The following is a 23,453-nucleotide window of genomic DNA, read 5'->3' on the forward strand; positions in this document are numbered from 1 at the left end:
TTTGCAAAAAAAAAAAAGTACGGAGTAATGAAAGACTAAATGCTCTTATCGTGTCGCTTTTCTTAGATCTCAAATACCTATGCTAACTCTTTTTTTTTATGTCAAGCACCAGTGCCAGATCAGACCTTGTCCTCCACGTTTGTTGGCCTCAAGGAGTGTGCTAATATCGCACAAGAAGGTGCTGATGGTTTTAAGATTGCCTGCGTCCATCTCCCTCTGGATCTGAGGCTCGAGTTGTGCGATCGCATCCAAATACTTTTCATCACCATAAATATTCCAGGCAATCTGAAGGCATTTTAAGTAATCACCCATGGGAAATCCCTTAATATTGGGGACAGGCCAACCCTCACCACCTTTAAGTGCATAGGGAAGCATGAAATCAATCGCTTTCTTGATAGATTGGCCCTGTGGACCTTTATGATGCCACATATCCACACCAAGATCATCACCCCAACGAGCCAATGTCATCATAGCTTGCAGGTTAAAGACAGAGTAGTACCAAGAGGTCTTGCGTTCCAGCTCCTCGGGTTGCTCTCCCTTACCCGTGATTTGGAGATCAATGCGGTTTGTAAGAGCAGACTCAGCCACATCACGAGCATCATCAACGCGACCGAGGAAGAGATAGATACCAATGATCTGGACGTCAAAGTATGTTCCATGGTTGTTGTTACCCCGGCGCTCCTGCTTGGCCAACACCGATGTTTCCAGCCATTTGATATAGCGTGTGAACCAGGCTTGCAAATTAGGAATCAAATCTTTGGGCCATGTGGGTTCTTGCTTGAGGTAATGTAATGCGTCAAATACGCTAATTGTCAATAATAACAAAAAAAATTAGTGTTAATGGAAAAATACAGCAAGAGATTGGTCTAGATAGCGGTGATTCAAGGAGCCAAAAAAAAAAAAAAAAAAAATCTTTTCTTAGGCTATTTTTAGTGATCAACCATTGGGACAGGGTCTTTTAGTGGAGTGAATGTCTTTTCTGGGCCCCTTTCCCCAATTCAGAACTATTTTTTTTTCTGCATAATCACTCTATCGTCATTTTGTCTCTCTCCTTCCCCGATTCTTGTCTCATCGTCTCACAAGGAAAAATTAACTCAGCCCCACGAAGTGACTTACCGGAAAATAGTAAACATATCCAGGACTCCAGTACGAGCTCCAAGTTTCTGACCTTTTTGCAATGATCCATAGTTAATATTGGGGTTCATATAAGTAGCCTCGTCTAAAAACCATTCCTTGAGACGCATGGCGCACTTGTCTGCATAGCGCTTATCGCCTGTGAAATGGTAAGCCATGCCCATCATGTGTACTTCACGAATCATGGTACGTAACAAACGATAGTCCCGAACAGTCTCAATCTCAGGGTTGATATGACCATCCCTGCGAATGTAGGGCAACTGGTTTTCAGTCTTGGGGTTAGGCCAGTAGTACTTGGAGAGGGAGAGGTAGTCGTGGATATCACCCGAAGGTGCAGTTTGGTTCTTATTGGTGACAGAGTACACCTCTGTACGATTAAGGGCCAAGTCAGCCTCACGGATCAGCAGTGCGACTGCATAATCAAATTCACGCTTGTTGGCAGACAACAGCTGTGCGTAGGTTATTGGTGAGTTCCTTCGGGCTTTGGTAGCGATTGAAAGTGGTGTCTCCTCCTCTGTCTCCTCTTCTTCAGCATCACCGTCCATTTCGTCCTCAGTGTCGCTAGCCTTGTTCTCGGTGCCCGGAATAACATTGCCTTCATCGTCTGTACTAGGGACCACATTTGATCCAGCGTCATCTTGTGAAGATGGTGATGATCCTGATCCTACCCTTACTCCTCCTGCTTCACTATCCTTTTCTTCAACATCCTTGTTAAGCTCATGTGAGGGTTCTTTGTGGACAGGTTCATTCCAGCGGTCATTATTGTTCTCGTTAGCCTTCTCAATTGGGGGTAATTTAATATATGGCGGGACTTTGTTGTTATCCTTAGGGATATCGACGTATGGATCGGCTTCAGGGCGTTTTGCTACAGGACCTCGACGCAAATGCTCTGGGGCAGGTCCAAAGATAGTTGTGATTGTGATATAGATAAAAAGGAGACCTCCTGCACCAAGGATTATGCGACGAAGCGTCAGTCGTCCAGCGAGTCCTCCTGCACTGCCGAGTGCACCACTATCTCCATGGACGGGCTTGTCTTTGAACTGGGAATGCGATGGTAGTACCGAAGCAGAGTTGGGTCTCGCCTTCTTCATGTTTCGTTATTTGCTATTAAAAAGAAGGATGGATTTGAGCAATCCTTGTACACAAGTGATCGGAATGAAAGTAGGATGAGATGAGATGAGTTGAGTTGAAAGAGGGGCTGAAAATAAAAAAAGGGAGAGAGAAGGAATGAAATAAAAAAGATCAATATTAATAATATATGTAGTAAAGGTACTAAACAACCCCTGCTCGCAAAGAAGCCTTCTATTGAGATCATGATTCGCTGATTTATACCGTTATCATGTTGATATACATTAGGAGCAAATATGAGACGTTTCTATTCTGACAGTAAAAATTTATCGTCACCACAGTTAGTACTGATAGCTTGAGCGCTGGAAGGGTGTCGGCCGGCCTAACTCGCAGATCCAAGTTCGGCCATTGACGGTGAGGTTATGGACACCGAAGTTATCACGGTCTATCCGCCTTAGACACCCATCACGCAAATAAATACAGGACTGGCTCGTCGGTTTGGCTTGCCTGGAGTCGTGGTTGTTAGAAGCGCAGCTTGGGGACTTCGTCAACGTCAAGTTGTCGTTGGCCTTGGCCACCACATATGCAAAACTTGTGGCCCTTTGGTAGAAGTGTTTGAAGGCTTCAACGACAGGTTTCTAGCGTCTTTGAGCTGTCCGTCATTATGTACAGATATGGTTGACCTTGAGGGACCCTTGTGCGCTTCCCCTGAAGCATTAGACACTCAGTACACCATGGAAAGTTCAGCCTTTCTCGGCCCTACCTGCTTGGAATGCTTCTAGGCTCACATCTTCAGCTATTTGGACCCGTAAAATCCGGTCAGCGCACCATGTGGATATTACTATCTCCCAGGTCCTTCCTTATGTACTTCGACTGACACAAAAGTCTTGTCCTATAAAGGGCTCTCTACCTAGTACTTGGTAACAATGCACTCGATGTTTTCGCGCTAATACAGGGTGATCCAAATGGTTGGATTGATCTCGGTAGACTGAAGGACGACAAGTTGTTATCTCTCGAGGGTTTGTAGTGACTGGCGGCTTGAGAATGTCGGTGTGTATAGAGTAGCCCTGGGATACAGCTATAGGTGAATTTTCTTAAAGTTACTTGACCACTCTGTCTCGAATGGTGCTTATGACATTAGATGCGCACTGTATGGTTGTCTTTCATTCAGGGATGCTCTCTTGTCTATAGTTGATAATGCTCAAACTGTTACTAACATTTGACTGATACAGCGCAATGAAATTGATAGCGAAATTTGATTTGCATTCACAAAGTATGACAGATTTAATTGTATATGAGCGATATTATTCGATGTCGTGGCGAAAGAGCCAGGGAGGTTAAAGATGCTTCGAGCAATCCACATCTACAGCTGACCCCACTGAACCGACGCCAGCACATACGAAATCGATGGTCATCACGGGTTGAAAGAAGTCAGTCATGCTTCTCCTTCCACTACAAAGGCTGCGAAAAAGCTAAGGCTCGTCAAAAGGATAATATCCTCCAAGGCATCCTCTTCTTCACGGATACCGACACATCCATGGACCCGTATATCGGCTCCAATGGCTATCCCACTTCAGAGTCATCAGTACTACATGACGGAGCTTAGAGTGTTTATATTGGGGAAGCCTGTTCAGAGAAGGATGGCTCACAAGCTCTTGCTGGCCCCTGAATCCCTAGAATTGTCATGCTGTAGCAAATGTGATCGACAAGGTATTATCGAAACATTTTAGCAAAAGTACTGCAGTCTTACGCTTTGATGACGAGCTATCCGCACAAACGTCAAGAGAAAGGATCCAAGGGCCCCTGGCTATCTGCAAGAACATCGGCTCAATCAAGGAAGATGTCCATTAAATCACGGCTATGAAAAAAAAAAGGCTGCATCGTGGGTTTACAAGAAGTTCAAGGGAAATCACCGTCCACCGTCCTCAATATGTCAATATGATTGAGAGTGTTGGAGGAGCCGCTCCGTTTTAAGAACGGACAGATCCGAACTTGGTGGTAATACCTCAATCAACTACCAGCGGAGACACCAGTATTTCGTCGGACAATAGGGTTTTGGGGTGTCTTTCATCAATCTCAGGAGACTGCCCTGCTGGCTCTACTAGAGAAACGGAGTCGAACCACAACACAAGATCATTCCTGGTTAGTAGCTGATTGGTCTAGACCCCTTAACTTTAAGAATTAATCTATTTGACAACCCGGGTTGTCATAGGCTCGGTGCCATCCTGTCTGCAAAGCGGCAAGCCACCAATCACCGTTCCATAAATGGAAGGCGGGCTCTCTACTTTGCAGACAGGCTGGTCTCATATCGAAATTTTTTGAGGGAGCGCTCAAAAAGGAAAGGTTATATTTTTAAAATAGTAAATTCAATTCAATCGAAGAACTTCAAGAACAAAGCCTCATGTTCAAGCGCGCGGATTGAATTGGTTTGCTATTCTAATTGAGAAAATATAACCTTTCCTTTTTGAGCGCTCCCTCAAAAAATTTCGATATGAGACCAGCCTGTCTGCAAAGTAGAGAGCCCGCCTTCCATTTATGGAACGGTGATTGGTGGCTTGCCGCTTTGCAGACAGGATGGCACCGAGCCTAGGATGGCACCGAGCCTAGGTTGTCACTCTTATTTGACAACCCCCCCCTTAATTATTTTTCTCAATTTTTTTTCTTTGCGTGACAACCCGGGTTGCCAAATAGTAAAATATCTAATTTGACAACCCCAAGCTCACTATTATTTGACAACCCTTTTTTTATTGGCAAGATTATTATGTGAAAATCGTTTCTATTGCTATCCCTCAGCAACATGAAATCCCTCCAGCAATCTAAAAGCTTCCATCAAATAACAAACTTTTTTTTTTTGGTTACGAGGTGTTGTTTTTTTATTACAACTGATTTCTAAAACAAGGGTTTGCTTTTATAGAAAATGTGCCTATACGGGTAACATGCACTAAGGGGTTTTTTTGGATAAATAAGCATGCATAAATTCGGAGTGGTTATGCGACGCTTGATGGCGCATGCGTAAGACGCGGAAAGGAAAAAAAAGAGAGCTATAACCACAGTCATGATAATGGAGTGTTGCCACCATTTTAGAAATCCAGCTGAGAAAGGCCCTCCATAAGTACAAGAGGGTGAAGACTTGTCATGTGACAGGTTGAAAAAGACAATTTTTCTTCTTTTTTTGACAACCCGGGTTGTCAAATAACAAAAAAGTGAAAATTGAAGACCTGGGTTGCCAAATAAGCCGGTGTGACTGCTAAATTAGGGGGGGGGGGGTTGTCAAATAGATTCACCCTAACTTTAAAAGGAAGATGGAGTCACGTGCATATTCCCGGACATCTGCCTCAACGGTGCCCATTTTTAGAACAATCAGAAGACTCATCAATACTCATTAATATTCATAACATCATGAAGGACGACGTCGCACTGCATTTCCCGACCTCACATAAGCGACATCATTCCAGGACCATATCCCAGGCTCACTCATCAAGCTCACGCCAGCAATCACCTGCACTCGAACTGATTCCAGCCCCTACATCAACTGGAACTATCACTCTTACCACCACCACGACTGTTCTTGCAGAACCAACAAGGCGCAGAGAGTATATCAATGTTGGTATGTACATGTTAGCTCGGCTCTTAGAAGCTTTTTTTTTTACCTCTTTATTTCCTTCTTATTTAGCTAGAATGTGGCCCATCATTTTATCTTTGTATCTTCATTAGCTCAACGGAAAGAGATGCGTAAACACGTTGCTATTCGGGATACCTCATGTACGTGACATGCAAGTTTTTTGACAAAATTTTCGACAAGACAATTGCATTGGCTAAAAGCAGAACGCGTATTGTGTTGCCTCGTTTCGAATTAATCATCATCGTAGACTGGAATAAGCTTTTGATTGCTGCTCGCAAGAGTCGAGGACCATATCTATGTCCCACAACACGCATGTACCACGTTGATCGAGCATCTAATCTGTACTGGAGTGGCTACAGTGACGTAGATCCAGTAATGTATGGCTAACTTATAAACTGGCCGTATGCTCCTGGAGACGTTATATAGTGGCATTATGAGACCTGAACTAAGAGAATATTTTCATGCATCTTGCAATTTTAATTAATCTAGTGCTGAATCACCTTCGATACCAGCAAAAATAGAAAACCAAGATCAAACGGTCACAGAAAGTGCAAATGTAGTTTCAGCGCTAGCAGACATCACCAGCTCCGGAGACAAGTCTAACTTGACTGGAGATAGTACCTCATCTGTATCAGATCCAGCATCTACATCTGTAACAAATCCAACAGCGACTGCTTTAGCTACAGCAGCACAGGTACCATCAGCAAGGGCTTCTGCTACACCAACGCCGCTCGATATCAAAGAGGAGATCAATACTCCAAGTCTTGGCGCGAGCAATACAGGTATAATGAGCACTAGCAATAATAATATTACCAACAGCAACAGCGGCAATCTAGTAGGAAACCAAAATGAGCTTGCTTCACCTACGCTCAACCCTTCACTCATGAACAGACCATTATCTAATAGAGGTGCTAATCCGTTGGCTTCCCCCATGCAGCCTAGTGCTAATTTTGCTGCCCAAATGGCCAATATCAATGCTTCTCACCTTCCAGGACAACCACAATCGCTACAGCAACAACAAATATCACAGCAGCAACAGCAACTTCATCAGCCTCTAAATCAACAGCAGCAGCAGCAACAACAACAACAACAACAGCCACAACAACCGCAGATCCAACAACAACAAATCCTGCAACAGCAACAAATGCAGCAACATCAACAACAACAGGCTGTTGCAGCAGGAATGAATCCTATGATGTCCAATCCTATGGTTGCGATGTCATCGGCCATGATGCCTGGTGGATTCATTTCACCAAACTCATTGATGCAAGCTATGCCGGGACAGATGCCTGGAGGTATGGGGCCCATGCCAGGGCAGCCTATGGGTATAGGAATGAATCCGGCGTACGCTAACATGACGCAGATGCATCCTCAGATGATGCATCATCTTCAGCAGCCTTTACAACAAAATCCACAACAGATGTATTCACAGCAGCAGCAGCAGCATTTATTGCAACAGCAACAGATGATGCAGGGACAACAGGACTTTCAAAATCCCCAACGGCCAAAAGGGCGACCTCGGTAAAGGGATCTCTTTATTATCTTGTTGTTATCATCCTTGTATTGCATTTCTTTAGCATTTGCTGAAATAAATTAAAATAAACAAACGCAACAGAAAAAAATGCTCGAGCTATTTAACAATATTCCTCTCCATTACCTGCTTGGTTCTTGATCTGTTTAATCATGTAAGGAGAGGGGCATGTCGTCTCTGTGATTGAAAGATCTTGTGGCACGTTCAACTTCATCTTTTGAGTTTATCAATTTGAACCGTGGATCGTGGAATTCACATGCTGTGTTCTAACAGTCACTCCTTGGAAACTAATCGATCGGAACAATGTTTCCTCATTTTTTACCAAAATCGCCATCTACGTTATTCTCATTGACCATGGCAGGGACAGTGAGGGTGTGTTCGCAGGCACCAACAACCCTTGGTAGGAGTGTTGGATTTATCAAGACTGGCACAGGAACACATCCTGCACCATACTCTTCATTCATTTATTCTACACGACCCCTTTCCACCACAGTCTTTGTAGCACAACCGAGAAACACCTGTCGTCCAAGAGCCGTATTGCCTTTAGTCGCAGGTCAAAATCCAACTTGTTATGGTTCTTCAAATATAACGCTTAGATCATTCCCAGTCAACAGCCTAGCTTTCATTTCTAATCATACATCAAAGCGTTGGTTGTCGTCAGCGACAGCGACAGTAATAAAGACAGAAACGGAAGGAGAGACGAGTGTTTCAGGTACAGGAAGACCCTTTTTTTTAAGAAAAAAAAAGAAACCGAAATACATATTCATTTAAATGCATGTGGCAGTTTTTGATGTCGGTCCGTTATGAGATTGACTGCGGGAAAAAAATTCTTGCAGTTTTTCTAATATGCTCTACCATGGTATATTTTATATTTTCTCAGGGCCTATGGCTGTGTACAATGAACTGATTGGACAAGGATCACTCAAGGAAGATGACTTTCAACGGACAATTATTGAAACGCTGCAGGACTTGCATGATCGATTGATGAAATATAACCCAGAGCCGATCGTTAGAGATGGTAAAGTAGCTCCCGAAAAAGAGCGTGGATTTTTCTCCAAGGTATGTGACAATTTGCAATGAATGGTATGAAATAAAGAAAAAGCAGTTTGCTCATCTGTTTATGTTCTTTCTCTCACATTTCTCAATTTTTCTGCAACCTGCTTTATTATTATTATTATTATTATTATATAAACAATAGCTCAGTAAAGTTTTCAATAAGAAAGAAGAGGAGAGGTTAGCTAAGGAGGCAGAAGTAGCTCGTCGTGCAGCGATCCCTAAAGGCCTGTACTTGTACGGCAGTGTTGGGACGGGAAAAACAATGTTAATGGATCTCTTTTATAGTTCACTGGAACGAACAGATAAGAAACGTGTTCATTTCCATAATTTTATGCTTCAGCTTCATGGGCGACTTCACAAGCTCAAGACGACAACCCATCAACATGAGGACCCTATTCCTTTCCTTGCAGATTCCTTAGCAATGGAGAGTAGGATCTTATGTCTGGATGAGTTCCAAGTGACGGATATTGCGGATGCCATGTTGCTTAGGAGACTGTTGGAGGAACTAGTCGTTGTGCGAGGCGTTGTTCTGGTCACGACATCAAATCGACACCCTACGGAGCTGTACAAGAATGGAATCCAACGTGAGAGCTTCTTACCAGGTATTGGAGTCCTGGAAGAGAACTGTATAGTTAAATGTTTAGATGGAGGTATTGATTATAGAAGGGAGAAAAAGACATTCTTCCATTCAGCAAAACCAAAAGACAGGAGTAAACTAGCGTCTTCATCTACAATGCCTACAATCGTCCAGGACAGTTCAACTATTCTCCCCGATACGCTCGTAGATGAGAAACGATTTTTCTGGCCTTTAGGACCTGATACCAAAAAGGAAATAGAAATGTATTTCAAATCAATTAGGAATGGATTCCAAGTTACTGAGAGGCGTATGAACTTTTTGGGACGCGAGTTAGTATTACCACACACAGCAGGACCGATTGCAATGTGTTCGTTTGACGAGCTTTGTGCTAAGGTAAAAAAAAAAAAAAAAAAAAAAAAAAGCAAAAAGCAAAAAGCAAAAAGCAAAAAGCATATTAGCAAATACCCTGCTCCATTTGCTGAGTTTATTTTCCTTACCTTGTATTGTAAATAGTCGTTAAGTGCAGCAGACTATCTCACTTTGGCAGAGAGCTTTAAAGTCTTGATTTTGACCGGTATCCCCAAACTCAAGCCCACGACTCTTCACCGTAATGAAACACGTCGCCTGATTACCTTAATCGATGCACTTTACGAATCCCAGGTCAAATTGATTTGCTCCGCTGACGGACCTATCTCTGAGATTTTTGGTGGCGGTTCTGGAGCGCATTCTATAGATGAAGATCCTTCAACGATGGGTCAGTTGACGCCTGCACAGCGCCAGATGATGGATGATTTGGGTTTGAATGATGTCTCACAAGTGAAGAAAAGCCCTATATTCTCGGGAGAGGAAGAGAAATTCGCAGTTCAACGTGCGGAGAGCCGGCTGATTGAGATGCAAGGTCCAGGTTGGGGCATGTAGTAGAAGTGTGTGAAGATGTCGAAGGCGAAAGTTGAAGTTATGATGAAAAAGAAAAACAAAAAAAATCCATACATTTAAACATAAGTGACAACGAAACATAGAAAAGTAAAAATCTCATCCACAATGTAACTCTTCAATCATTTTATAAAATTTTGTTTATTAGATTTAATTTTTGGTATAAAGGGAATAAAAGTAACGTTATTATTCTGCATGATTTATGTTAAATATACATTTTCGATGGTTGTCATTGTCTCAGAACCCTTCAACTAATGCGAAGTGACAAAGGAAAGAGAAGGAAGGAGAAGGAAGGAGAAGGAAGAAGGAAGAAGAGGGAAGGAGGGAGGAGACATCATCTACCAGAGATCACACTTGTTGACAGGATTCATGGGCGTACCAGGTTTGCATTTGAAGGCCTTTGCAAACCCAATCGAGTTTTGAGCAACACCGTTGATACGGAATCTAGTGGGCGAATGCACATTCTCCAGGTCCATGTCAATGTTCTCAGGACGGGTTTTGCTGCACCAGGTACGTCCCCATTGGATAAAGAACAATTGTTCGGGTGTGAACTTCTCAAGCCCAGGGAGCTTTCGATTGTCGTAGCTTTGTGGTTGACAAAAAAGAGAGGTTTCAGAAAAAAGAGAGGTTTCAGATTTTAGTTAATATTAGGGATATTAGAAGATAACAACCAAAGTAAGCAATGACTTACTTCTTGCTAGTAGGATCGGACTTGTAGCGGGAATACCAAGTCTCGAATGACTGCTTGACGCCACCGTTGTCAGCAATGTTCTCGCCCAAGGTCAGATTTCCATTTACAAACTTGAGCCGGCCATCAGCACCTGCAAGCGTGAAGTTGCTGTACTGATTGACAAAGCACTCTGACTTTTCGTTGAATGCCTCGAGAGAAGAATTGGACCACCACTAACATTTGTATAATTAGCAATAATTAAGGGAGTTTGCTTTGCGAGTAAAGCACCCAAGAGGACCATATAAATACTTAAGAAAAAAGGAAAATAATAGTCAACATACGTTATGGCGCTTGCCACTAGCGTCAAAGAGGCGCCCAGTGTTGTCGAAGCCGTGGGTGATTTCATGACCAACTACAGCTCCAAGCGAACCATAGTTCAGATACTCTGGATTCTCGAGATCGAAAAAATGTGGCTGTGAGATACCGGCAAGGATATTAATATCGTTCGTGAAGGCGCTGTAGTAGGCATTCACCGTTTGAGGGCTCATAATCATATGCTCCTTGTCTACAGGGATACTGAGAAAACGAAGTTCATTTCCAACGTTGAAGGCCCTAGTCCTGATCTGGTTTCCAAAGTGATCTGCTGCATGAAGAGAAAGAGGCTTGTAGTACTTATCGATCGAAGCCAGTGAGCCATCATCGGGTCTACTAGTGGAGTAGCCCACTTTCTGGACCATGGCTTCGATTTTCTCAAGAGCACCTTTGCGAGTATAGTCATCAAGCCAATTATAGGCCCTGAAGCTCTGGAGATATGTTGCTCGAATGGCGTTGGTGATATCATTAACCTTGTTCTTAATTTGATCCGAATAGGAGGCTTTGATAAAGAAATGGCCGACCATATCAGGGAGAGTAAAGGTCATCAGAAGGGTGCAGAGCTTGGCACGGTCCAAGATTAGAGGTGTGGTGCTGTAGGTAGCCCTGAGATCATACAAAGGCTTTCGGTAAGCTTTGCTCAGGTCCTCTCCATGAACACGGATCAAAGTCCAAGCAAAGTAATTCTGCAAAGTTTTTGGCGGAGTCTTCTCAAGGAGAGCATTCAGCTTGTCAAGGTAAGGCGAAGATATAATCACCGTATTTGGAGGCTTCACGTCCCGAGGGAGTGCATTCTTGAGGATTAGATCCCAGTCGAGCGAGGGAGAGCGCTTATTGAGCTCAGCAAGGCTAAGGAGCTTGAAAGCCTTCTCTACATCTGTCGCGCTCTCCAGTTGCGCCTCAACTGTAACGTTATTCAAAGCAATTTCGAACTCAACCACGTTCTTGGCTACCTGGGACCAATTGTCAGGTACCTTGATATTTTCACTAGGTTTGGTTTCGCCTTGGATGATGGTAAACATCTCCCCAATAGCCTTCTCATAGGCACTTGTGACATTCGGGTCCAGGTAGAGGCTAGGACTAGGAAGACCGAGCCCAGATCCCTGAACATTGAGAACATAGCGAGCCGGATTAAGAACATCAACTCTGACGCTGAACATGAATAATGAGTCCCATCCATCTCGGATGCTTTGGCCAATGACCTCAGATAGAGCCTCCTTGCCAGCATCAGGCAATGCGTCATTGCTATTAGACGTCTTGGAGATAAGGTCGCTATCCTTGACGTGATAAAGGTACACTAATTTTTGAACCAGCTCTGTTAGAGGCTTCCGATCAACTTTTTCCAATTGAGACTCATCCGTACAGGCAGTATAGGCATCTTGCATCTTTTTGATGTTGCGTTTAGCAACAGCATCACCTCTTGGCTTGGGAGACCTGGGACTGTTTGGAGTGGCCAATTCACGGATCAGATCCTGCAGAAGAAGAAAAAAAATGTGTGAATAAGAAAATACCTTTGTAATGCATGCCATGCGTGTTATGCGATGTACTTTGGGTTTCTGAACATTACATAGATGCGCTCTTGTACCATGGACAGGTACCCATATTTCCAAGCATCTTCAGGAATAGTCTCGCGGTCATAAAATCCACCACCTATAAAAAATATGTGCAAGTTTCATGAGATTAGAGAATGGAGATATGCCAGTTAAAAAGAAAAAAAAAAAAAGTATCACCTACAGCTGTATTGTTGGAAATCAACGCATGGATCCGTTGTAAGATCAAGGTCCTTGAGCATGCTGCTTCCAAGTTCTTTGCATTTTGGAGTGGTACAGACATCCTTCTAATGGAGGAAATGAATAGAAAATGGAAATAGGAAATATAAGTTTTTACGCTTAAAACGCAGGCTATTACAATAAAGCAAAACATAAGCACAAATGTTTATAGGTACATTGATTGGAGTAGGGACAGCATGGACTGCCAATTGCAAGGCAACACCGATGGCTAGGAAGGTCAAGAGCCTTGTCATGGCAGGCATGAAGGTGTAGCAGGTGTTTAAGCAGCTTAAAAAGAGACAGAAGAAATGCAAGGAAAGGAGATCCGTGGAGGAGAGCACAGATTTAATTGACTTTGTTGTTAGTTTTTTTTACTTTTTTTGTCTCAAACCAGAAGTGTCTCGGTTTTTATATACGCTTCGAGATCTGTGTTGCATGGTAAGTAACCAATACCTTTGTATGATGTCCTTACAATGTTCACATCGCAATTTTGGGCAAACTTAGAGCGGAAACAACATGCATTATGCTGCGATTTTTTTTTTTTTTTGCATGAACGCATCATTCGCCATAAGCTATCGCCCAATTTTTTAGCAACCAGAAGGAAGCCACTGAAACAGGTGGAAAGATGATGAGGATAAAAGGAAGACAGCAAAAGCAGTAGGAAGGCTCAGCTCTCTTTGCTTAGATCAACACTTCGTTACGTGATAGAAACAGAGGGAGCCAGCAGTGATATACAATATTGTTCTCAAACTGGTTGCGCAATGAACAATTGCTTTCGATAAACAGAAGTCCAATGCTCTCAAAGCCGTGCACATCCATCAACAATTCATACAAGCGACAGCATAATTATATATAGCTTTGTTTAAAAGATAAAAATATTTTGCATGAAGGGGGGCCTCAATGAAATAATGCAGGTAGTAGAGCCAGAAGACGCTTCCGAAGATCATAGATTGTTGTCAAGCGCAATAGCCGTTTTCTCTTCTCTTGCAATGGTTTGTGTTTGCCAATTTTATTGTTTTTTCTTTTGAGCTCTCAAATTTCTCGTGGGAAAGGGCCCTTAGAACAAAAGTAAACTCAGTTTGGTCTGGTTGTTACCATGAGCCATCAAGCAATCAACAACGGGGTCGATCCCTGGGAAAATATGGTCATAGTGATGCATGTTTGTTTATTGTTATGAGCAACTTATTGCTGTTCTTCATTTTAGAAGCCAATTTCTTTTGTGAATAGCAAGGATTTGGTCGGGCCACTCTAGGATGAGATAGCCAATCAATCATGAACGTTGTACCTGCAAGCACGTTAGACTCGAATCACCTTAGATCGCTCTATAAAAGTGGGTATCCTATGAGTAGCGCGGAGGATGGAGAGTTGGCTCAGACTGCTCGACATAATTGCATTCGCAGATGAGATAATTGTACCAGTTTCTTCACCCTTTAGCGCAAAAAAAGAAAGAAAAGAAAGAAGAGAAAGAAAGAGATACGCTTGACGCGTGGGAACCGTTGCGCCCAAAGATGAATGGCCTTGTTTCTACTGAACAAAAAAACAAAAGAATTATGCTCTACTTGTAGAGCTCTCATTCCTTCGCCCATTATTTAACGATTCTGTGGTATAGAATACAGATCTGAATATGTCATACTTGCTTCGCAGTCCCTGCTGGTCTGATGTTCCTCCTCTCTCATATATATTCTGATAACGATACCAATATTCAATCCACAATGTCCAGCTGTACAGATATCAGGGAGCTTTTTTGTTCCTTCTTTCCAAGATTTAAGGAATAGCGGAGAGAAGAGGCTAAGGAGATCTTATGATTACGTTGGGTTTGATTTCCCAAAAATACATTTCATAGTAATATAGTTTGTCAAGACCATTAGACTCGCACAGCCCGAAGAATATGGCCGCATTTTTTGCAGGGCATGCGTGGCTTAGCGACTTTAGTGAATGCACCGCCGAAAATGTCATGTTCATATAGGTAGCTGCGCCAAGGTATCTCTCAAAGAGAGAAGACTGTATGTCTGGCTCCTATCAGGTCTATTTGATCTATTCGATCTGTCCATCTGTTACAATGAAAGTGAAGATTCAACAGTTAATTTATTAAGTCATGTTGCTAAATACTACTCTCTATGCAATGAGTTAGCAGCTCCATACTAGCTCTGAGTACACTATCAGCTCCAGTATGACCTCTGATTCAAGTTAAATACAGACCAGCTATATCAAGTTGGCTCCAGCGAGGCGTATATAGCACCTCAGGGGCCTAGTTTATTCGGCAGTCTTTCCTTGTGTAGTCAACAGGAAATTCAACCCTTTTGCTATCCTATTCAAATCAATGTTCATCTTGCGCGTTCCAAACGAAGAGATGAATGCGAGAGCCGCGATCCTATAGCAGCATGGAATTGGAGGCTTAAGCCATCATCCGACGCCGGCGCCTTGACACACTTAAATTAAGATTGAATAGATGAGAATAACGGTTGGTTAGAATACGTTTTTTTTTGTAATATTGATTGACACTCCAGTTAAAAGTTGAAGTAAAACCTACAGAAATTAAAAAGAGGCGATTTGGAATGAAGAAATGAGAATGCACCTCTATAATGCTATTCCTCCAGACCTCCGATGAGGAATGGAGGAATGAGAATGCACCCTTTTATCATTCCCTCCAGACCTCCGATGAGGAATGGAGGAATGAGAATGCACCCTTTTATCATTCCCTCCAGACCTCCGATGAGGAATGGAGGAATGAGAATGCACCCTTTTATCATTCCTCCAGATCTTCAATGAGGAATGAAGGAATGAGAATGCTTTCCATATGCGTGAAAATATGGCGATTCTACAACCCCACGTCGCGTCCGGACTGGAGAACAAAAAGAACGCAGATGAATGATATAATGTTCTTGATTTTGTATCTATTGGTTTATTTCCTGGAAGCCGACGCGTTTCCTCTTGTGAGAATGGAGGGCGCCCGTCATCGACGGGCGCGAAGAGAAAAAAGGAGAGACTCGATGCAACCAAAGGACACGCGTTGTGTGGCTGGTGCCTGAGTCTTTTTTCGTTAGTCCCATAATCACGTGCGGGTCCCACCACTGACCTAAAAATGAATACTTGGTTAGGTTTCGGTTCTTTGTTCTTTTTTTGCACAAGATCATCGAGTACCGAATATTCCCCTTTAGACTTTTGTGAATGTTCAGAAGTGTTATTTAATGGAGCTCTAATCTTATCGGAGTACCTGTTACAACTAGCTTAGACAATAGCGTGTGGACGCGTTTACTACAGCCAATCATCTGTCATTCCAAATTGCTGGTTACATATTCGTTTATCCCACTTTTTATTTTTATTTTATTATTTATTTGTTATTTCTTCTAATTGAACACCTTGATAACTCCATCACGATCACCAGAAATGAGCATCATGCAGGGTAGTTCTGTGAGCGCGATATCTGTAATAGCGTCAAGATGGTTTCGGAGTAATTGTTGTTGCTGGACTGTGATAACATTACTTCGCCCACCACCCCTTGGCTTCACGCCTGCGAGCGGTGTGACCTCGTAATGTACAGGCATACCTTCAAATCGACGCGTCCTTAGTATATACAAATATGAGATATAAAGACGAGTTGGTCGTTAGCTTCCAAGCATAAAACCGTTTCAATTTAAAAAAAAAGAGAGAGAGATAGCGACATACGTATATTTTGGGGGTGAATCTTGTGGGTCATGTCCACTGATTACATATGAAATTTCTACACGTCCTGTATCCCAATATCGCATCTTTCGGTCTGCTCCTCCTGTGATCATGTATTCGCATTCTGCCGGGAATATCACTGCTCGGACACTTTGGTCTGCAGAGACATTTGAATCATTAGATGTAAATGAGTTCCGAAGTAGTTCACTTCCCGACAAAGGCTCTGTAGCTCTAAAAGTGTCGAAAGAGAAAGCCTTCTTTTCATCTGCGTTTCGGACTCCAAAGACCTCACGACACTCCACATGCTCAATATCCCAGACAGACACCTCATTCTTGCCAGAGGCAATGATGATTTTTCCGCCACGAGATGGTGAATGAGATTCCGGGTGAATAACCAAGCGACTAATCCTGGATTTACTGGGATGTACCCAAGATCGGATTGCAATCATAAAACGCAGATCCCATAGTGTTAAAACACCTCGATTAGTTCCAACTATGAGCCATGCCCTAAGTGGGTCGATCACCATGGCTGTCATAACACCTATTTTCCGGGAATAAAATAAGGCTTAGGAATAGGTTCTATCATAGTAGCTTATGGCTAATTGAATTAAGGAAGTGTGCGATAGACGGATTACAAAACGATATAGGGATCCACAGTCAACTACACGAACCATGTGATATATTATTTTTCAGCTGCCATACTGGGCGCATGGTTCCCAACTCCAATGCGTGAATATTCCCTCGATTGGTTGCATACACGAGTAACGATTGTGACTCTGAAAAATATAAATAACAGTTAGTTTTTTTTTTTTTTTTTTTTTTTTTTATATTTTTGTTTAATAAAAAATATTAACGCGTTAAACCTACCCGTATTGTAGTGCTCAAGTGTAACTGCATACTCTTCGTCAAGTGTAATCTTTCGGACCACTTCACATTTCCCGTACTTTCCTGCAGATATATAGTGCACACGGAAGACATGGATTGATCCGCTGTCGGAGGCGGCTGCTACGCTATGCGTATTTTCAATAAAGGTCATACATGTCACCTTACCACCTATTAATTGATTTAATGATTAGTTTTTTTTTCTCATTCAAAAATAATAAAGCTGCACTTTTAATGGAAGCCAAGATGGCTTGTCGTACCGTGTTTACCTAGAGCATTGTATGACATTCGTGCCCTGTTGGTAACATTCTTTTCCAGCCTTGCAGTATCCCAGATTTTAACAGAGCCATCGTCAGAACATGATACGAAGAATGTGTGATCTGGAGAAACACAAATCTGATTTACAGCAGCCTTGTGTTCAGCCAGGTGCGCCACCAAATTCCCTTTTGGTCTCCATTGTCCTCGTACAGTCTGTGAATTGTTGCGATGCATACGTCGATGCCGAGATAGAGGGACGATGTTCGGCCCAAACTCATGTGTAGGTGAGTGAAAAACCTTCAGTGTTTGGTGAGCTAATAGAGCGTTTAGATTGCGTCGGCCACCATCTATGCAGATATATATAAATAGAAAGGACTTAGTCAGATTTCTATCGTCTAGTATTAATAATAGTAATAATAAAGTAGATAGACAAATAAAGGATTACTCACCGACTGCGTGTGTGAAGGTTCTATTACCAAACACTACGGAGCCTCGGTGACGTCGCGAAAAGTCTCCAGAATATGCAGCCTCAAATTGAGCCTGCCAAGGTGGCGAGTTTGGCTTGGGCAAGTCAACTCCAGATTTAGCAATTACATCTTGTACGGTCTTCTCATTAATTGGTGGCTCAATCATCCCCTGTACGTTCGTATCATTCATACTAGTGGCAGCAGCAGCCTTCCCCGTGTCTGAACTAGCAGTATTTCCGGGAGTAAGCAAGATTCGAGAACGTCGCGAGTTTTTATCCATAACAATGTTGGATGTCAGCGAGCGTGTTCTGGAGGGCTCGGGGCTGTTGGATAAAGGAACGGCTGCAGAATGGCCATAGCTCTGCGGCTGATACGCGTTGGTTGTAATTGAGGACGCAAAAGATGCTGTTGATTGACGCTCAGAGGCCGATTGGAGATATAGATTTGTAGTAGACTGTCCCGCAGCAGATGGATCATAAGGTATTCCATCATAGATGGATCCAGCAGAGCCTTCTTTGGACCTGATGGAGTTTACTACCGTACTGTCACTTGAAGGTCTGGAGACATTTCCTGTGGTGCTAGACTTGATCATCCGTCTATGGGGATACAGCAAGGAACTATCATACGGTTTTGCCCTACCAGACTGTATGACATGTATGATTAGATTGTGCAGAATAGCCATTTTGCAATGTAGTATCTGGTCGACTTATACTTTACCTGAGATGACCTTTGAGTTAAATTGTAGTCTTTTTCAATCATCTCAGGTGACAGGAAAACGGTACATGGTGTAATACCCAACTTCCTTAGGTCTACATTACCGTCCTTGGTCATATCATCAGACTCATCCTCACGACCGCTCGGCCGAGCACTTTGTCGTGAACGTGACAGTTTCCATATGTATTCTCTCATTGCCGCCAATTTATCTTCATCCTCGTGCGTCATTCCGATCGCTCGAAGCTTATCCAGATATTTTTCGTCTCTAATGGTGAGGATAAGCCATACAAGGATATAGAGCAAAGTAAGAAATTTGTGCAATGACTTACATAAAGATGCTGTGTGACCTACTCTGAAGACTTGACGACGACAAAGAACGGCGAGGATTCGTTCACCCGCCCTGCTTGCAAATCTAATGGAATTGTGGTAGAATGGTTCGAAGATACTGACATGGATCGAGCCGGAGGCGGCCGTTCACGCACTGGCTTCCAAAAAGAGGTCCTGTTGGCTACCGCAGCCCACTGAATAGAGCTTTCAAAGACGTGACGACTAAGCGGAGGTTTGACATTTTCCCTCAAATGGAGCTCATTGACTTCTCCAACATCTGATCGCATAAAAGGCCGAATGATCGGATAGATCATGCACCAGACATCGGCTACAGGCAGACGTTGCGCAGTAGAGGCGATGAATCCAATCGCGCCGTAACGGATCCATAAATTTGGATGACAGAGAAGAGGCGCCACGACGCTGACCAAGTCCCAGATGGCCATCTTTTGGAATAAACCAAGATCGCATAAACTAGCCAGTGATTTTAAGACTTTCTCAACAACAAATTCCTCAGAATCTACACATAAAAAAAAAAAAAAAAAAAAAAACATATTCAGTACGAAAAGCAAATCGAAACGCGAGAGCGGTAGATTTAGCTTGTCCTACCAGTTAAAGCCTGTACCATGAGTGGTAAAATGTATTCTTCCAGACTGCGTCCCCCCACAAAGGTTCCCACTCCGACTATACTCTCGAAAAATGCACTATAAAGAAATAATTAAGATCTTTTCCCATTAGCTTTTAAACCGACATCAGCCTTACTTTCTTTCTTTCTTTTTGTAGACATTTCTATAGTTAAACGTTCCCTCACCTTCGGAGCATCCAGTCCCTTCCATTGAGATATGTGATCATATGAGACAGCAAAACATCATCCACGCGCTGCTTGCCAAGAAATACACATAAGGCCGTCATATCTGACAAAAGCGCCCGCTTGACATTACTATCTGGATCAATCAGCAATATACGTATTTGTTCCTCGATTGACTCTTGCAGATCGCGAAGGGCTGAATCATATGTGGTCTATGTCAGAATGTTTAAGTATTAATGCCAGGTCACAGCGTGCCGATATTTAATTCAAATACATTTTTCTTTGTTGATGAAATAATAACGAGAGCAGGTATTTACCTCTTCAGGAGAGCCTTCAGTGTCTCCATCGCCATCAGCCCCCGCAAAAGCTCCCTCATTTTTAAGCAACTACTTGAGATGCAATGAGATGTCCATGTTGATATTAACATGAGGGGCCGAAACAAGCCAAGTAAATACAGAGCTGTAGTTGATAAATATCTTACTTGAGCAAGCTCCAGATATCGGAGCGATGTTTGGGCGAATTGTGCAATGCAACCTGCATATGTAGATCTCACGATAACTTCTTTATCTGCTGGGAAACCCTGCAAAGCTGGAAGGATATATTCTGGAAAGATTGTCACATTGAACACGTCCAATGTTTCGACTTCTTCTAACTATAGAATGACGGAGCATTCGTAAGTGTTTCGGCCTCGTTCCCATTTAGAAAGGCTTGGTAATTTATCCCTTTTCTTTCTATTGAGGTTGATTTAATATGCTTACCATTTTAGCAAGGGTCTTAAGAGCATGTGCACGGACGACTGCTACCTCGTCATTCAGACATGAAACGATATATGGGACAAGGCGGTCCAGTTTGATATCATCTGCAATATATCTTCCTATGGATAGAAGCATATCCAGAGCATGGACCTTGGATGAAGGAAACGCTGTATTCCTCATTGACGAGCAAAGGAGAGACAGAAATATAAGGGCGCCTTCATCTATGGAAATAAATTTACCAAACGATGTCAATATAAACAGAGAAATGATTAAATCTGCTTCTGCTTGTCCCTTTCAAACTTGGCCATAGGATGCTTACTTGGAGCGTATTGTATATCCTTAGGATTTATAGTCGATTTATCTGTCACAGACAATGTTTTCTATTGATTCCGGTATGGGATAGGATTGCTTGTATGAACTTTCTAACTGATCTCACAGTTATAATCTCAAGGAGTATAAGTCTCTTACCATTCCTTTTGATAGGGACCCTATTGAGGATGCTAAAGTAATTAGAAATAGATTAATAGCCACCTAATGGTGAATATTGTACAACATGGCTCTATTGGTACAAGAATATTTGGTCTTACATTCGGGATTCGTCTCGGTCGATTGTGAAGACTCAAGGCCTAAAAAGAACGAAATTTTGTCCAAGTCGTGATACATCCTTTCAATCTTTTCGTCTGCATCGGTCTTGGGCCGGTGCTCTGGGATATCAGAGTGGGTAGAGATAATAGTACTGTCGATTGCGCCTGAGTTGGATGATTCACCAGCAGATTCTGTGACAGAATGGATATATTGATGTAGAAATGTGTCAAAGTACTTTGGAAACGCTCGATCTCTCCATTCAGAAAGATACTGTTCAGCACTAAAGCGCTTTGCTGGATCCAGTTGAATCATATGTTGAATCAAGCTCTTTTTAAAGAAATTATTAAATAAATAAGTAATATTAATAGCAATAATGATAGATGCATTAGTAAAAAGTCATTATATTTGATGGGATAACTTTCTAAAACATGCTTCAGTTATCCCCTACTTTGATATGGTCATCTTCAATCTTGTTGATATAAGGCGTCGGGTCGTATTCCCCCGAGCGATATTTGAACATTTGTGACAGTGAAAAAATGGGTGTTCCTTCAGAAAACAGCTCTGCAATGACACATCTATGCCGATGAAAAAAATAATAATAATAATAATAATAATAATAATAATAATAATAATAATAATAATAATAATAATAATAATAATAATAATAATAATAATAATAATAATAATAATAATAATAATAATAATAATAATAATAATAATAATAATAGTTATAATAAAGATTAAAATGTGATCTTGCCGCAGCGTCTGACATGAGCTATCACTCATAGGTATGCTTACCCAGCAGAAAAGATGTCCATGGCAGCTGTGAGTCCCGCAAAAATATTTTTTGGGTCTTCGGCCTGTTTCTGCTTCTCTGTATCCACGCCAGGCTTGTAAAATCGTTCTGGCGCAAGATAGCATGTCCTCCGAGAGGAGGTGTCAAAAAAGAAGGAAAAGTCTGCAGGGTTATCCTATCACAAAGAAAGTCCCATGTTTATATGTGAGATGACGCAAGTCTCTAGTGCTATTTGACTTCATAGTCTTGGGAGAATAGGAGCATACCTCGGGTAGAAATGCAGGCTTGTAACCAGCATAATCACTGAGATAAACCCAATTCCAGGATGTCATCAAACAGTTTTCTGTTTTGATATCGCCATGGTAGATCTATACATTTTTTTTTTTTTTTTTTTTTTTTTTTGGGAAGGGAGATTAGTTTATGTTTACGGATATTCGCAACACACTCATGGCATGCGGATCAAATGACCAGTACATACATTTTTAGAATGCGAATCGGCTAGTCCTTTGAGTAACTGGTATGTGACCCATTTTTTCTCAATCAAGTTCATGAATGGTCTCGTACTATCATATTGGATATCAATAGACATGTTTATCCCTGTTTTTTTTAAACAATAATCAGAGGTTGCCACCCATTCATCGTCTGGAATAGAGACCATTGTACCTTATACGATCATATAGACTGCTAAATAAGTATTGTCGTATCAAATATCCGGCTCGATCGGTTTCGAGTACCTTTTGAAACGCCATTGCATTAGGAACATCGTCTAAACGTTCACGTTCCTCTATGATCAAGTAATAATCATAAATGTCAGCAAATGTCAAGGGCTACAAATAAAGATCAGTGTGTGTTGTATGTAACATCATAGACGCGTATACCGTTTAGGATGCGGGCAATGCGCTTGAGAGAAAATCCAGATTCTGGTTTAACAAATATCTTGACAACGACAGACCCCTCCTTCATCCGACCGCGGATCGTTTTCATGAACCTGGCACTTCCAAGACTGTTTAAAATACAAAGTGTTTTATTTATACTCAATTAGTTAGAGAAAGGCATTGATTAAATTGTTATTATTCTATCCGACAAAATAGCTGAGCAAGCAAAGAAGTTTGGTATTGACATGAGTTTGGCCGTCAATATGGATATAGGTGCGGGTGCGGATGTGTGTGTGCAGCATATGCTTGCCTCTTTTCATAGTGAATATCGCCAAGTTCGCTGACATAAGAGTCAATGCCAGCAGTTGCAGCAGACGGTGTGACGGTTGATACCGAGTTACCCATGGCAGCTGAATTTGGTGAACCAAAGGAATTAATAGAATGTGATGTTGAAGTGAATCGTAAACAGAGCAATATACAAATGCAAATGCAGTCGACAAGGGTCCTGGGGCTGTGGAGAGGAACAGAAAATAAGAAAAGGCATAAAGGTCAGTGGTGTGCCTTGTCAGCATGTAGTGTGAGAGGGTTTGTGAC

The 23,453-nt window shown here is 42.2% G+C and overlaps 5 protein-coding genes across 5 annotated transcripts; 2 read left to right on the top strand and 3 right to left on the bottom strand.

The window, feature by feature from the left end:
• Positions 1–96: 96 nt before the first annotated feature.
• Positions 97–1,679, bottom strand: BCR41DRAFT_303967 (alginate lyase-domain-containing protein; the record flags this gene model as incomplete). Its single annotated transcript, XM_022020740.1, has 2 exons — positions 97–805; positions 1,117–1,679. The coding sequence occupies 2 exons, from the start codon at positions 1,677–1,679 to the stop codon at positions 97–99; spliced, it is 1,272 nt and encodes a 423-aa protein (XP_021882365.1).
• Positions 1,680–5,576: 3,897 nt separating this feature from the next.
• Positions 5,577–7,377, top strand: BCR41DRAFT_351732 (hypothetical protein). The gene is made up of 4 exons (XM_022023847.1): positions 5,577–5,809; positions 5,917–5,964; positions 6,072–6,201; positions 6,314–7,377. The coding sequence occupies exons 1-4, from the start codon at positions 5,602–5,604 to the stop codon at positions 7,347–7,349; spliced, it is 1,422 nt and encodes a 473-aa protein (XP_021882366.1). The 5' UTR covers positions 5,577–5,601; the 3' UTR covers positions 7,350–7,377.
• An 824-nt stretch (positions 7,378–8,201) lies between these two features.
• On the top strand, positions 8,202–9,906 carry BCR41DRAFT_369944 (AFG1-like ATPase-domain-containing protein; the record flags this gene model as incomplete). Its single annotated transcript, XM_022026497.1, has 4 exons — positions 8,202–8,214; positions 8,236–8,414; positions 8,554–9,381; positions 9,502–9,906. The coding sequence occupies 4 exons, from the start codon at positions 8,202–8,204 to the stop codon at positions 9,904–9,906; spliced, it is 1,425 nt and encodes a 474-aa protein (XP_021882367.1).
• A 208-nt stretch (positions 9,907–10,114) lies between these two features.
• On the bottom strand, positions 10,115–13,090 carry BCR41DRAFT_335350 (hypothetical protein). Its single transcript, XM_022021976.1, has 6 exons — positions 12,909–13,090; positions 12,698–12,800; positions 12,531–12,613; positions 10,933–12,435; positions 10,613–10,824; positions 10,115–10,506 (listed from the first exon to the last, which is right to left on the bottom strand). The coding sequence occupies exons 1-6, from the start codon at positions 12,993–12,995 to the stop codon at positions 10,260–10,262; spliced, it is 2,235 nt and encodes a 744-aa protein (XP_021882368.1). The 5' UTR covers positions 12,996–13,090; the 3' UTR covers positions 10,115–10,259.
• A 2,982-nt stretch (positions 13,091–16,072) lies between these two features.
• On the bottom strand, positions 16,073–23,426 carry BCR41DRAFT_351739 (hypothetical protein). Its single transcript, XM_022023848.1, has 23 exons — positions 23,183–23,426; positions 22,863–23,006; positions 22,648–22,768; positions 22,463–22,547; positions 22,251–22,352; positions 21,987–22,159; positions 21,637–21,763; positions 21,191–21,515; positions 21,072–21,103; positions 20,923–20,983; positions 20,607–20,824; positions 20,330–20,500; positions 20,166–20,234; positions 19,852–20,060; positions 19,650–19,744; positions 19,068–19,560; positions 18,720–18,981; positions 17,985–18,645; positions 17,538–17,882; positions 17,263–17,448; positions 17,067–17,171; positions 16,399–16,936; positions 16,073–16,296 (listed from the first exon to the last, which is right to left on the bottom strand). Exons 1-23 carry the CDS (start codon positions 23,262–23,264, stop codon positions 16,080–16,082), a joined length of 4,821 nt encoding a protein of 1,606 aa, XP_021882369.1. The 5' UTR covers positions 23,265–23,426; the 3' UTR covers positions 16,073–16,079.
• Positions 23,427–23,453: the final 27 nt, after the last annotated feature.

This window comes from Lobosporangium transversale (assembly GCF_002105155.1).
Source record: "Lobosporangium transversale strain NRRL 3116 chromosome Unknown BCR41scaffold_14, whole genome shotgun sequence".
Lineage (NCBI taxonomy): Eukaryota > Fungi > Mortierellomycota > Mortierellomycetes > Mortierellales > Mortierellaceae > Lobosporangium > Lobosporangium transversale.

What these genes read in the sequence shown, in the direction of transcription:
- BCR41DRAFT_335350 (XM_022021976.1), bottom strand. Translation starts at nt 12,995, where the DNA reads ATGCCTGCCATGACAAGGCTCTTGACCTTCCTAGCCATCGGTGTTGCC. An exon ending in CTGTCCCTACTCCAATCAAT is followed by an intron (nt 12,801 to 12,908) that starts GTACCTATAAAC and finishes TTCCTCCATTAG; the next exon opens with AAGGATGTCTGTACCACTCC. An exon ending in TGATTTCCAACAATACAGCT is followed by an intron (nt 12,614 to 12,697) that starts GTAGGTGATACT and finishes TATTTTTTATAG; the next exon opens with GTGGTGGATTTTATGACCGC.
- BCR41DRAFT_351732 (XM_022023847.1), top strand. Translation starts at nt 5,602, where the DNA reads ATGAAGGACGACGTCGCACTGCATTTCCCGACCTCACATAAGCGACAT. An exon ending in TGCTATTCGGGATACCTCAT is followed by an intron (nt 5,965 to 6,071) that starts GTACGTGACATG and finishes TCATCATCGTAG; the next exon opens with ACTGGAATAAGCTTTTGATT. An exon ending in AGTGACGTAGATCCAGTAAT is followed by an intron (nt 6,202 to 6,313) that starts GTATGGCTAACT and finishes TAATTAATCTAG; the next exon opens with TGCTGAATCACCTTCGATAC.
- BCR41DRAFT_351739 (XM_022023848.1), bottom strand. Translation starts at nt 23,264, where the DNA reads ATGGGTAACTCGGTATCAACCGTCACACCGTCTGCTGCAACTGCTGGC. An exon ending in TTGAAGATGACCATATCAAA is followed by an intron (nt 21,516 to 21,636) that starts GTAGGGGATAAC and finishes TTCTTTAAAAAG; the next exon opens with AGCTTGATTCAACATATGAT. An exon ending in CAATGCTCTAGGTAAACACG is followed by an intron (nt 17,449 to 17,537) that starts GTACGACAAGCC and finishes ATCAATTAATAG; the next exon opens with GTGGTAAGGTGACATGTATG.